We start from the raw sequence: 14,685 nt of genomic DNA on the forward strand, positions 1-14,685 counted from the left end.
TCCGTTGCAGTAGCAGCAGCCACTCTTGAACACACCTACTGTGTGCATTCTGGCATGGTGGTGGCACGTTTTCATGTTCTTTCACTCAGTTCAGTTCAGTCGCTCAGTCGTGTCCGACTCTGCAACCCCGTGAACCGCAGCACACCAGGCCTCCCTGTCTATCACCAACTCCCGGAGTCCACCCAAACCCATGTCCATCGAGTCGATGGTGCCATCCAACCATCTCATCCGGTATTATTATCCCATTTTACGTAAGTAGACTAATCTCAGAGAAGCTGAGTCACTTGCCCAGAGTCCCGTGATCAGGCAATGGTGTGATGTTGGCCCTGCCCGGAGCTCTGAGGGGTATGACTGCATAAGGGTTGCCAGCCCTAGGAGGGGTGGACCACGTTGGGCAGAGAGCTCCTGGAAGTAGGCCCAGAACTTCCCTAGACTCTGTCCTTCTAGCCTGGAGTTACTTAACCAACTGTTACTAGGCAAGCCAGGATGGCCCTCTGAGTCTGTTTCCTTGTCTGTAAAATGGGAAGTGATGACTCCTCTGCTCTTTACGTCTGATAAGGTGGCTGCGAGGTTAAGTGCAATTCTATGAGTGGTGGGGATGCCAGTGCCATCACTGTTACAGATTTGGGTTGAGAGGGGAATCTCAGTCTGGACTCTTGGCCACAGAAGGGGGGCTCTGCCAGGGGGCCTCTCAGGGGAGCCACTGGCCGGAAAGGCCTGGAGCCTCGCTGTGTCCCCGGTCCTGTCACTGTAGTGCGCAGGGTGACCTCTGACCACCCACGGGCTTCCTCTGGACGGCTGGCTCCTGCCCCACGTAAAGAGCCGGAGGAGCCCCGGCCATCTGCTGGTGGGCGTTGGTGGATGAACATGACTGAGCGCTGCCGCCCAGTCCCCGGCGAGGAGAAGCTCCGGTGGCCCGTGGCGGCAACTTGTGTGACAACTTGCCCTTCACCAGCTGCCTCCTTTCCCTGTCAAAACTCCCACTCTTCCTTCTGGGCCTTCCTGGGACCACGTCTCAAATCAATCACGTGTACCCCAACCCTTTTGCCAGAGTCTACTTCCTGGAGACCCTACACGGAGGCTAGGTCTAAAATGCCTGTAAAGTTTCTGAGGCCCAAACAAGGGGGAAAAAAAAGAAAGAAAGAGAGATCAAGGCTGGAGGAATCCTAAAAAAAGAAAGAAAGCGCCCCCTGGTGATAATTTAAACAAGAAAATTTACACTTTCCATTTCTCTCCAAAAGAGAGACTGGATCCTCTTTTTTTCAAAAGAGATTTTATATAAATAAGTGCCAGGAACAGTGCCAGGCACACAGTTAGTGCTCAAAATATGTCGGTTGAATGAATGAATGTTATATAAAGTATTTTAAACTGGGGAAGGGGTCTTGAGCTGCGCCGCCTCCTCCTCTGTCTTCCACTTGCACCCTTCGGCACCCAGGGAGGTGGACTTTGGGCTGAAAGCAGCGGGGCTGGGCCTGGATCCCCGGCCGCCTCCTCCTCCCCTGCAGTCCCCTCGCCATCCCCTCCCATCCTTCTGGGCACTGACCTGTGATGGTGAGGATGCAGAGGAAGATAGCCACCAGCGCCTGGATGCTGATGCCCACCTGGGCGGCCACCTCCTCGCACAGGGTGAACTCGCCATGCTCGTTGCACTTGCACACGGTCACGTGCAGCGTGCTGGTGCCCGTAAGGCTTGGCCTCCCGTTGTCTGAGATGAGCACGGGCAGGTGGTGGACCTTGGCGCGCTCCCGGTCAAAATACCCGTACTTGACTATGATGTTGGCCGTGTTATCTGGAAACACCAAGGCCTCGGAGTCAGGTGCTGCTGTCTGGAGTGCCCATTCTCTCGTCACCACCGACAGTGGGGCCCGCCTCCTCCAGGAAGCCCTCGTAACCGTACCAGCTCATATGCTGCCTGGGCCATGTGTTTTATACCCCTGCCTCGTGTTTTAGCCATTGTGGGCAGGTCTGTTCCTCCAGAGAGGGGATGTTTTGGGCAGCTGCTTCGATTTGGCCTCTAAGAAGGATTTGGCCAGTACTTAAAATCATTGCTTTTTTGTTTCTATGGGTAACTGAAATACCTGACCCCTAACCCTACTTCAGTAAGAGAGAACTCTCAGTTAATTAATGCATTGTTTCACGCTTTTATGAACAATCAGGGGAAAACAAAATTTAAAAAGTCTCTTAGCATCAGGCTAACTTCTAAGGCTGTTTTTGCTGTCCCTGAAAATGCATTAGAAAGTAAGAACAATGCACAGGTCCCCTGGGGCACTGAGGGAATGATTACAGTTGTAATTGAGGATTCCCTGGGCAGGTTGGAATTGGGACTGTGCTTTGGCCCAAATATTGGCTCTTCCTCTCAGCTCCAATCAGTCCATGTACAGAATTCCCCAGGGAGATTTTTGAACATGTTGCTTTTCAGACCCCACCCCTACCCACCTCCCCTCTACTCCTCCTTCCTTCTCCCCCGCCCTCTCTTTTTCTGAATTTCTGATTCAGTGGCTCTGGGCAGAGGCCAGAAAAATGTGTCTTTTACTGGCTTCTGGGAGGCTGTGATGTTCAAAGTTGCAGGGACTCCCTACTCCAGGTTTTATGTAGCTACACGGGCCGGGTTAGCACACTCAGGAAGCCAAAAGCAAAGGAGGCCGTCTTATAGATTTTAAATGGAAGCCAATTACATTTCATTATTAAGTAGCCATATCTATTGTAATAGAAAATAATAACAGTATGGCCACTGAGACTATATGAGAGAAATGAGAGATTTCTCACTATACTCATTTAATATTGTAGCAGGACATTCATAAGTGAGTCTGAGGCCAACAAGCTTATCTCCTGATCACATATTGGGGGGGGTCTTTGGGGTGACACTTAAGCTTTTTACTCCATTGCTGACCTCCTGTGAGGTAGGTTTGAAGCGGACACTGGGGATGGTTGTGACAGGTATTTTTCCCACATTATTTACTACCGAAGACAGTGGAGTATTGAGTGGTGTGGCACTGACTGTCAGCGTGTCCTCGCCACCATCCCCATCCCTCAAGGAGGAGTGTGTGGCTGGCCCCCTGGGTCTCCCCCTCACTCTCAGGAATCCCAGTCCCTGACCTTCCTCAGAGGTGGCAGTGGCTGTGTCTATGGTGGGAGCCTCACCAACCACCACGTTGCCGGTTAGGGATAGGCAGGGATTCCTCCCCATTCCGGAGAAAGGAATGCTCTCTTTTAGACCCAAGGGCGATTTTCTAGGTTTTTTTTTCTGAGGAAGGTGCAGAGAGCATGGAAGCCTGTCTGTTTTTGGCTGGAGTCCAGCCAACTCAGCCTCATCACTCCAGGGAGCACATACTCATCAGAAGCTCTGATTGGCCACTGCTGACATCGCAGGACTCTGGGATGCGACTGGTGGACCAGATCCCGTCCTGAGGACACCTGGTGTTAAGTGATCACTGTGGCCAAATCAAAACACTGTATTCTTGGCATTTTGGTTTCAAATGTCCCATTTTGGCTTTTTGGGAGCAACCCCAAAGTTCCATGTCATAGAGTAATTTGCAGTTGTACTGACCACAGAGGTCCCATGGGAAGGAGTCCCTTAGTTTGTGAACCAGGCTCTCTACACCCCCTGTCTATTCTGTGCCTATTCAGTGACCTGGGCATCTTAAGGGAAAAGGCAAGGCCATGTGGAGTTGGCAGTGTGGCCGGGGTGGCTCTGATGATTGCACAGACCAATAAGGTATGTGGTGGGAATTGTATACAATATCTTGGAACTTGATAGCCCCAGGGAGGGCACCTGACTCATTGGCTTAGTCCTTGACCCTGGCATCTCAAGACTCAAATAACTCCATCTCTAACCGCCACCTCCCCCCAACCCCGCCCACTCCAAGAGCCAGGCTGACTGCTTCAAGGCGCACCGTGATTATCAATGAGGGTGAAGTTGCTGTCCTCAGTGCTCAGGGAGAACTTGAACTTCACATCTCGTGGTGTTATATCCTTGTCTGTTGCTGAGATTTGCACGACCAGCTGGAGGGTGGAAGACGGGGGACGGTCAGTGGTGGTGTTGAGCTGGCTGGGGTGTCAGTGATGGTGAGGGACTTTGGATTTAGATCTGACTGTGGCTGCCTCTCACCTGTAACACTAATCTCAATGGTCCCCCAAAAGTCACTCTTTCTACCACCCACCTCCCCACCAATCTGCTCACTACACATTGTCTCTGAGCCTCAGTTTCACCATCTGTAGGGGGAATGTCATTTTTCCTCAAGGCTGTTGTACAGGTTACATTAAGCTCATGAAGTGCCAGCTGACTGTGAGTGGGAGGTGCTGCCCCTTTGGTCTGACCCAGGCAGGCGCTGCCTCACCCTCCCACCTGAGCCAGACTCACCTTGCCCTGGGGGGCGTTCTCACACACTTTGGGCTCATAGGGCTTGGCGAACTCTGGGGCGTTGTCATTCTCATCCATAACTTCAATGTGGACCTGCACAATGGATTCTTTGCCTGTGGGAGTCCCTGCAGGAGAAAGGACTTGTCACTACAGTGGACTTAGCAGATGTCAGCCCTGAGATTAGAAGGTGTATTGGTGGGAGTCCTGGAGGGGTGCTCTTTTTTCTGGAAGAGGGGGCTGTGGACATTTAGAAGGAAGGCCAGGGATGGCGTTCTGGATGAAAGAAGCAGAAGAGGAAGCGGGGTAAAGCCTCATGCATAAGGGTATTTGCTAGAGAATTACTTGTAAGAATCAAAAAGAGAAACGACATAAATGTATTTTTAAAGGTTTTAATTAAATCAATTAAGTAATTATTAAGTCAGTGCAGTAATTTAAGTAATCAAGCCAATTTAAATAAATTACAGAATAATTGAAAAGGTAAACAGTCTATGTGAAATTGCTTTAATAAACAGGGCCAGTTTAAAAGAATGGACCATGTGGCTGTTTGCAATGCCCATGTAAATTACATTTTAAAAGTTGTAATCTCTTTAATAAAGACATTTTAGTACCATGAGAAAATAATTCTGGAATAAGGTTAAGTAAAAATTCAGGGTATTATGATTTCACTTGTATAAAATGACAGATAGAAAAAAGACCAGAGAAAACACACTAGAGTGCTGACAGCAATTATTGCTGTATGGTGGGGTTATGGCGGAGGGATACTTTTCTTCTCTTTTTTGTATTTTCTGTATTTTAAAATGCACAGTAAGCTATTACTATAAGATTTAAAAATTGTATGAGTGAGATTAGATGGGGAAGAAAGGGGCAAAGATTGATCTGGAAAACACTCAGAAGTCTATTGAAGTTGGCCTGGCTGCCATGTGGGGGACATGCTGCCTGCAGGAGGCAGGGACCCTCCTGGGTAGCTACCAGTGGGACTTTGGGCAAGTCACCCTTTTTTCTGGGCCCCATTGGTCTCTGGGAAGGGTGGGGAATGTTGATCCTTCTCCTGGAGAGCAGTTGTGTTTTTCTCATATAGTATAAGAATGCAAAGCTCCAACACCTGCCTTTCCCTTTGGCAACAGTTACCCTACTTTCTGGAGACTCTAACAATCTTAGAGTTGGCAAGTGCTTCAGATTTTGAATTCAACCCACTAACTGGCACATAAACAGTCTCCAAAGCAGCCTTTCCCAAATGTCCACGATAATAAAAATCACACGGCCCTTGTTCAGGGCACATTCCCTGCTGTTTCTGACTCTCTGGACTAGGACCTCCAGAGAGGCATCTGAGAAGCTCTGTGTTTAAGAGGTGACTCATGTGATGCCCATTACAGGGACATATGGCAGCCTGTTTTGGAGCAGTGCTTCTTAAACTGTAGTGTGCATGAGATTCTGACTCAGTCTGGGGTTGGGGCCTGCTGTTTTGCCTTCTAACACAGTCTCTGATGACGTGGATACAGCTGGCCCATCTACACTTGGGGATGGAGGCACTGTAGCATCCCAGCCAAGTGGTGCATCAGCAGTGCTTCTAGTACCTCTGGAGGCCTCAAATGACAGCCTATGCCAATTTTAAAAGAATGAGGAAAAGAGAAGAGCCCAGGTCCTCTGGCAAAAGGGGCCACTCACCACTAGGATCCACCTCTTTGGCCTCTACTGTCAGGTTGTACCAAGGGTACACTTCTCTGTCCAGTTCTTTGTCGTTGTAAATACCCCCTTTCTTGGTTATTCCGAAGAACTGGCCCTTGTCGCTGGTCCTGCGGATGGAGTACCTGTCCAGGGGAAAGAGTTTCCAGGGATTTCATGGCTTTCCATTGTTCTTTGCGGAGTCCAGACTGCCCAGAAGGACAGACAGATCCTTTAGGATCTGTCCCTTGCATCATCCCCCACCCTTCTCTCACTGCTCATTGCACCTGACCACGCAGAGAGAGTCAGAGTAGTGAGATAATCTCTTTGATCTGGGCACTGTTGCAATCACTGGGATGAGGGTGGACCCTGAGACTCCATCAACAGTATCTTCAGAGTCGAGGCAGGTGGCACTGTAGCCAGCTTTACTTCAGCTTGAATTGGATTTTGTGATTAATGAAAAGATAGTTGAGTAAGAGCCAGGAAGAAATAAAAAAGGAACCAGAAGAGGTAAGAAGTGATGGAAAGGAAATTAAATTTGTGAAGTAAAAATTGAAAAGTTCTTAAGAAAAAAGGCATGAAAAGAAGAGATGAAAAAAATCCATAATGTTCCAGATACATTTTTTCTAATACCAAGGAGAATTGATGCTTTTGAACTGTGGTGTTGGAGAAGACTCTTGAGAGTCACTTGGACTGCAAGGAGATCCAACCAGTCCATTCTAAAGGAGATCAGCCCTGGGATTTCTTTGGAGGGAATGATGCTGAAGTTGAAACTCCAGTACTTTGGCCACCTCATGCGAAGAGTTGACTCATTGGAAAAGACTCTGATGCTGGGAGGGATTGGGGGCAGAAGGAGAAGGGGACGACCGAGGATAAGATGGCTGGATGGCATCACTGACTCGATGGACATGAGTCTGAGTGAACTCTGGGAGTTGGTGATGGACAGGGAGGCCTGGCGTGCTGCGATTCATGGGGTCGCAAAGAGTCAGACATGACTGAGCGACTGAACTGAACTGAACTGAATACCAAAGAAAATTCCAGAACAAAGAGAACAGAAGAAATAACAAACGATGTAATAAAAGAAAACTTCTTGATCTGAAGAAAGACCCAAGTTTATATATTAAAAGAGGTCATTGATATCAGGCATAGTGGAAAAACGATCAATATTTAGCTATATTCTGATGATACATTGGAATTTCAGGGGTATGTAAAGAAATGAAGAGAGTCCACACAGAAAAAATACATCCTTATAAAGAAAGAGAAATCAGACTTAATCCTAGATAGTCACACAATGTTAAGTGCTAGAACACATTGATAATATTTTTGATTTATAAATATGAAAGAACTCAGGAAGTCTATCACCCATAAGATGGGTCCTGAAAAACTTTTTGTGAAAACTCACTTCCTCTAAGAAATGTCTCAAAATAAAGTAAAAAATCTGGCTTGGGAGGAATTAAATGGAAATTGTTGATTTCTTTATCATATATAGGAAAGCAGTGGAGGTGGTGGTGGTGTGTGTGTATGAGAGAGAGAGATTTATAAGTAGAAAATATTGGTCCAGGAAACCAGGTTAAGTTTTACAGACAGAAATAAATGTCACTGGCAGAAGTAAAAACGCATATATTCCATCCAAATACCTAGGAGAATAAATATGAAAAAAAAAGACTACAACAAAGATGGGGAAGAGAAAAAAGTCATTAGTTTTGAGAAATAGCCAATGTAAAACAGGCTAAAAGAAATAAGATCAAACTCATCTGGAAATGGCAACCCACTCCAGTGTTCTTGCCTGGAGAATCCCAGGGACGGGGGAGCCTGGTGGGCTGCCGTCTCTGGGGTCGCACAGAGTCGGACACGACTGAAGCGACTTAGCAGCAGCAGCAGCATCATTTATGATGAAAAATGTAAATAGGTTAAACATGACACCTCTCAGTTTTGATTGAAAAGCAAAGCCATCTGCATTCCAGTTTCAGGAGACAGCTTAAATGCTGAATGACTTACAAATATTAAAAGTAAAGATTGGGGGCTAGATGGCTCAGTGGTAGAGAATCTGCCTGCCAGTGTAAGAGACGTGGGTTTGATCCCTGGTCTGGGAAGACCCCACATGCTGCAAAACAGCTAAGCCCATGTGCCACAGCTCTGAGCCTGTGCCCTAGGGCCTGGGAACTGTGACTGCTGACCCCTCAAGCTCTAGAGCTTGTGCTCTGCATGCAGCCAGGGAAACCACTGCACTGAGAGGCCCACACACAACAGCTAGAGAGGAGCCTCTGCTTGCCACAACTAGAGAAAAGCCTGTGCGGCAGCGAGTACGCAGCACAGCCAAATAAATAAAATTACCTATGAAAAGAGCAAAGGTCGGAACATTTCAGGTGAACATCAGTGACATGAAAGCGGGACTGACCAACCCTGCATCAGGCAACATGGAGTGGAGGACAGAATATTTAAGCAGGACAAACCGAGTAATGCCGTAAGGATGAAAGAGACAAGTCATAATGAAGGTAAAATAATTATAAACCGTTGTTAACTGAATAGAAACATTTAAAATACATAGAGCAAAAGCTTAGATATTACAGAGGAAAATGGACAAAAGGACAGTTGTGTTACACCGCAGAACGTGTTAAAACCAAAAAACGCCCTACCACTTGTAAATGAAAAAAAAGTCTTAAATAAACCATTGGATCAGTGAAGAAATAAAAATGATGATTACAGACTATTTAAAATAGAATGGCTATGAAAACAGTCATCCCCAAACTTATGAGATGTGGTTGAAAAGGAGGGACACATTTGTCCTTAATAGAGCGTTAACTCTCCCCAAACTGATATGCAAACACAGTTCTCATTAGAATTCTAATGCTTTTTATAAAACTCAAGAGTTTTATGGTTCACAAGAAAAAACGGATGTTTGAGAATGCATTAAAGTTATATAAAGTGAAAAAATACTTGGGGGAGGGACTTGCCTTATACATACCAAGTTTTAGTATAAAGCTGCTACAATAAAACAGAATAGCTTTGCTACAGAACAAAGGATTCAAAAATAGATTCAGGGATATACAGGAACTCAGTCTGTAACAAAGGTAGAAAATGGTGACTTATTTGATTAATGCTGCTGGCACAGTTGGCTACCAGCTCTGGAATAAAACGAGACTGCATGAACTTCATACTCTCAAATGTTATGTGGCCCTAGAAAGTATGGGCTGGAACGACATCTTTTGTCACAGAGGGTAGAGGTGCCTAGTTGAGATGGAGGAACAAGTAGTGATGAAATGGTCATGATTGTTGTTTAGTTGCTAATTCACATCCAACTCTTGGCACTATGGACTATAGCCCACCAAACTCCTCTGTCCATGGGATTCCCCAGGCAAGAATACTGGAGTGGGCTGCTGTTTCCTTCTCCAGGGGGTCTTCCCAACCCAGGGATTGAACTTCCGTCTCCTGCATTAGGAGGCGGATTCTTTACCCCTGAGAAACTAGGGAAGCTGAAATGGGCATACTATGATCCAGAAAAAATTTAAAACCATCAGATCCCTGAAACAAATGACAAATCCACCATAAATGTCTGTAGGTGTTTGTGTGGTCATGAAGAAAGGCGTGGTAGGATCACACCACACCATGAACATGAGTTGTCTGGAAGTCAGGGTTACTGACGCTTTCTTCGTAGGTCTTTGTGTTGTTTCAGTGTGTGAAATAAACTTTTCCCTTTTGTGGTTTTGGGAAGACATATGAATGAAACATATTTAGTGAAGGGATTTCACATATGTCAAGTTGGTTGTGCTGTTGACCATCAGATCTCCCTAGACAGGACCTGTGGGAACCTGTACCTCCCCTTCCAGGTAGAGCAGACACTGGGCAGCTGTAATGGCCAGGACCATGCTAGGTGGGTACCTGGGCAGGACAAGATTATACCTGGCCACGTGGGTTAGTGGAGGAGCTCGGGCTTCTTGTCCTGCCCCTGCCCAAGCCCAGTGTCCATGCTCGGAGCAGCCAGTTTCTCCCTTGGCATCCTGGGTTCAGCCCAGCTGATGTAAGAGCCTCCGTGCCAGGGTGTGGCCATGATCATCCCCATCCTCATGACCTCCACCCCCTTACCTGATGTCCCGCTGAGCAGCATCAGGGTCCTTGGCCAGCACCGAGCCAATCAGAGGCTTCTTCTGGTTCTCCTGCAGCTGGAAGTGGTAGAAAGGCTGCTGGAAGATGGGGGGCTCATCCACGTCTGTGATGTTGATAATGATACGGGCGATGTTCTTGGGGGAGGTGCTGCCCAGGTAGCGGAGGTCAATGGTGGGGTCCGTGGCCTCGATGGTGAAGCTGTATTGCGGGATGCGTTCATAGTCCAGGGGCTGTGGGAGGAAAGCGTGGTGAGCTCCTGCTCTGAACCAGGCCCTGCACGGTAGTGCTGGGACGACACCTGTTGCGCAGATGAGGGGCCTGTGGCCTGGCTGTCTTCAGCTTCGTCCTGACCTTGGCTCTATTCTGAGAACTGGGGACACCAAGCAGATCAGCCATACTCTTGCTATAAGGGGAGCACAGACTAGTGGTTCTTCCCACAGCTCCTCAAAGCCGTGCCTTTTCTGTGTGCCTTTGCTCAAGTCTCTTGCCTGCTTGCCACACTCCTCACCCCATCAAGGAGCCTGTCCAAACGTAACCAGATGTGTTCATTAAGCCTGTTCCTGCCCCTCCTGACAATAGTTTTGTTCCTGCCTGGGTCCCCTTTGGTGCGTGTGTGTGTCCTCCCTACTGGCCGAGAGCCTTGGTACCATGGGGGCTGTTCGACTCCCCTGGGTATATCCAGTTCCCAGCACAGGGCTGGATCAGAGAAGGACTCCAGAGAGGTCTGCTGGAGGAGTGGTCTGGCTCAGGTACACGGGTTTGAGTGTCCCCTCTGAGGAGGAGATCCCTGGCCTGGGCCCCCTAGTACTCGGCATGGCCATTCTGGAGGCAGTTTGTGCCCCTGGCAGACCTTCTCTCCTCTAGATTCAGCTGGTTTGACTGATGTCTCTGCAGCAGCCACTGCCAACGGGCACCCCATCCCCATGGTGTTCACTGTGTCTTTATACACTGACAGCTTTTGGCTGCAAGCACCTGTAATCTACCAGGGCTCTCCTCGCCAGCGCCCAGGGGAGATCAGAAAGTGCCAGGAAGTGAGCCCCCAGGAGCCCTCAGGCAGCCCATAACTTCTGCGACTCAGAAGCATGTTCCACATAGTTGCCCAGATTTCCCCAGTGGGACCGTATCCCACTCACCCACAGTGATCACCTTCTCACTAAGGAGCCTGTCTTAACTCTCCTCCCTTTTACATCTCACTGCTCCTGGGGGCTTCCTGAGATCACCCCCCAAATGAGCTGTATATACCTAAGTCCTTGCCTCAAGGTCTGGTTCTGGGGTAGCCCAGCCCAAGGGACTGACCCTTCTCTCGTGGCTCCACGTCCCAGCTCCAGGGTCACAAAGATCCACGAGCACATGGCCTGCTCCATGCTGGCCCAAACGTGGACCTTTGGTGACCTCTGGCCTGGGAGCAGCCCCTGGCTGAGTCCTGAGCATGCCAGGAGCCCCCAACCCCCCATCTGATGCCACTGCTACAGGCCTGCAAACCTTTATGGGCTTGATGATGCCCTCGTTGTGGGTGGGGTCCGTCTCGATGGTGAAGGTGTCCCTGTACTCGCCCTGCACGAAGCTGTACTTGGTCTTCCGGTTTTGGGGCTCATCTGGGTCCTCAACAAACAGAGAGCCCAGGGGGCTGCCCACACGGATGTCTTCTGGCACAGAAAATGTGTACCTGGCTGATGCAGAAGGGGCGCCCCAAAGGGCATTGGGTTAATGAGATAGACAAGGTAATTGTCGCATATACTATCCCAGTATATTTTGATACAAGCAACAGACACAGTAAAGTAGCAGCAGCAGTAGTAGTAATTCCTCTGGAATTTTGGGTCTCACGGCACAGAGGTTCCACTCTATCTGTCCTTTCATCCCTTCATCCGTCTGACAAGTAGTTATTAAGCACCCCCCGTATGTCAGGCACTTTGCTGGGGGATCTGTCAACTGCCAAGAGAGAGAAGCCCTGTCTTTGAGGAGCTTTCACCATGTACAGTGAGGTCATTTCAGGGTACACTGGCCTGTCCTCGCAGTGGCTGAGCCTCTGAGTGACATCAGCCTTGGAGGTGCAGGTGATGAGCCTATCTGACCTTCCTCCCCAGCCCACCCAGCGCGTGTGAAGAGCTCTTGTTGGACATTTTCCTGTGGGGAGAATCAGTCTGTGGGTGGGTCAGGGCCCAGCCCTGGCTCTGGCGCTCAGCTGAACCCTGGCTCCCCAGCTCGTGGGTTTTCCCGAGCTCCTGGAAACTGGGTGAAACTGGTCCTGTCTGGTAGTGGGACTCTGGGCATGTGGGACACAACAGAGAGTGTGATCTGCTGCTGGCCCAAGAGGGCGCCCTGGCAGGCCAGGTGTGCAGCCTTGGGAGTGTGTGCAGAGACGGGGAGCACCGGGAAGCCATCTCTGATGTAGGCTCACTCTGGGGTGGAGGGAGAGGTAGATGGATGCCAGGCTCCTCCCTGAGAGCACCGCCCCCACCAGGGCCCAGGGAGAGGGGCTCACTCTGGGTGAAGATGGGGAAGTTGTCGTTGACGTCCTGCAGAGTGATGAACACGGTGGCTGTGCCTGACTCCCCCCGGCGGCCCTGGGCATCTTCTGCTTCCACCACAACCTCGTACTTGTCCTGCGTCTCTCGGTCCAGGTGTTTGTTCATGGTGACAATGAGTCCTGCAAAATGTGTCCTGTCAGGAACCATGTTACCTGAGGAACTTTTAAAAAATATGGATGCCCAGATGCTACCCAGAGAGCCGTGACTTCAGAGCTCCTGGGTGACTTCCCTGTGCCAGGGCCAAGAGCCAGGGGAGATCCAGCACCCATCTCCACGCCCTGCACTGATAGGCCAAAGCCACACAAACACTTTTGTCCACTATGGGCCGAGAAAGAGCCTGAGGCCACATCTAGGCTCAGAGTGAGCAAAGTGCTGTGATGGGTTATGCCTCAGTGCAGCATAGGTTGTGTATTTGCCATTGTTCTGAATGGTGGCATGCCCCAGGCCTGACCACTTGGACTTTTGTCTTTCTCCAAAGACTCAGTCCTTGCAGGTTTTTAAGGTCACATGTGATGGCTAGTGACAATGAGCCACATGCTCTTTAGACATCATCTAATTCAGACTTCACAGCTCCTGTATGGGGTGCATGCATGTAACCTTCCCCATTTTCACCATGAGGACTCGCCAGTGCTCAGAGGTTGGTTGATTTGCCCAAGGTCTTTAGAAGTGGTGAGCAGCAGAGATGGGGTTGGAAACCAGATCTGTGTGGTTCCATAGCCAGAGCTGCTAACGAGCCTTCTCATCTGCCTCTCGTGTTACTGCTCGGGTGGATTTTTGTCCCCTGGACTTGAGTCCACATCCTGTCTGCCTCCTCCTGCCCTCACCAGCCCCCTTGTCTTGATGCGTGGTACCGACCGCCTCCACAGGACAGTGAGTGGTTGGTAACACCTGTCAGACTGGGCTTCCCTCTGTGCCTGCACCTCCACCCCCTCCAAGCCAGTGCTGCCCAGGGGGGTTAGTCACACGGACCAGGACCACGGATGTCAAAATTTTCTTTTCCCTTTGTGAGCTGGTACACGACAGAAGCGTGGTCTGCAACCGTGGGGTCATCTGCATCCACTGCTGTTACCTGGATGACCGAGGTCCCTGCCGGGAGAGAATCCAGGGTTACTGCCTTGTGACTACCAGCCCCTCACCCCATTCCCAGATGAGGGCAGATGGGGCTCAGGCTGTCCCCTGAACCCCCTCTCCCGGGTCCCGTTTTCTGAGGAGCCTGCCTGGCGCTGAAGTGCTGACAGTGGTGGAGGCCCAGCCAGTCAAACATGAAGGGTGAAGAGAGCAGTGGTTTTCCTTTATGGGGGAAATGAGGGAAGGGGTGAGTGTCTGCAGTCATGGAGAGAAACAGAGGAAGAGCTGCTCTAGTTTTGCTCCTGGAAGCATGAAAACAAGAGAATAGAAAGGGTCCCAAAAGACTGGGTGTCGCATATCTTTCCCCTTGAACTCCAGGCTCCCCAGGCTTAACAAGAAGGTCTGGTCTTGAGCCCTGACCAGAGAGCCTGGATGAAGAGGTGGGGATGGGAGCTCTTTTCTTGCATCCTCTGGAGGCTGGGAGTAGAATTGAGGAAGAAATAGTCTCCTCTGGGGGCCTAGGGTCCAGGCTGGTGACATACCTGAGGATGAGGTGTGTCCCTCTCCACCGTTCCCCCCATGACTCCTGAATGGACCCTAAAGGTGACCCCTTATCTTGGTGGCAGAGTTGGCCTCCTTCATGTGTGAAGTCTATGCTCTCGGCATGCCAGCCCTGAGAGTCAGAGCAGTGGGGGGGATTGGCTTCAAAGAGTAACAAGATGTGTGTGTGGGTATGTGTGGTGTGTATGTGTGTGTGAGGTGTGTGTGTGGGGTGTGTGTGTGGTGTGTGTGTGTGTGTGGTAGGGTGTGTGGTGTGGGGTGTGTGGTGTGGGGTGTGTGTGTGGTGTGTATGTGTGGGGTATGTGGTGTGTGTGTGTGGTGTGTGTGTGTGTGTGGGGTGTGTGTGATGTGTGGGGTGTTTGTGTGTGTGTGGTATGTGTGTGGTGTCTGTGTGTGGTGGTG

At 49.7% G+C, this 14,685-nt stretch overlaps 1 protein-coding gene across 1 annotated transcript in view; it reads right to left on the reverse strand.

Moving 5' to 3' along the window:
• The window catches only part of CDH5 (cadherin 5), a 43,680-nt gene that overhangs the window by 4,022 nt on the left and 24,973 nt on the right, over positions 1-14,685 (reverse strand). Inside the window, exons 4-11 of the mRNA XM_040253442.1 lie at positions 13,624-13,740; positions 12,609-12,773; positions 11,609-11,796; positions 10,106-10,356; positions 6,026-6,168; positions 4,361-4,485; positions 3,894-4,002; positions 1,544-1,789 (exon numbers count right to left, since the gene is read on the reverse strand). Of these exons, the coding sequence (XP_040109376.1) occupies positions 1,544-1,789; positions 3,894-4,002; positions 4,361-4,485; positions 6,026-6,168; positions 10,106-10,356; positions 11,609-11,796; positions 12,609-12,773; positions 13,624-13,740 (1,344 nt within the window). The remainder of the gene's footprint in view (positions 1-1,543; positions 1,790-3,893; positions 4,003-4,360; positions 4,486-6,025; positions 6,169-10,105; positions 10,357-11,608; positions 11,797-12,608; positions 12,774-13,623; positions 13,741-14,685) is intronic.

Source organism: Oryx dammah, unplaced genomic scaffold (genome assembly GCF_014754425.2).
Source record: "Oryx dammah isolate SB20612 unplaced genomic scaffold, SCBI_Odam_1.1 HiC_scaffold_13, whole genome shotgun sequence".
NCBI lineage: Eukaryota > Metazoa > Chordata > Mammalia > Artiodactyla > Bovidae > Oryx > Oryx dammah.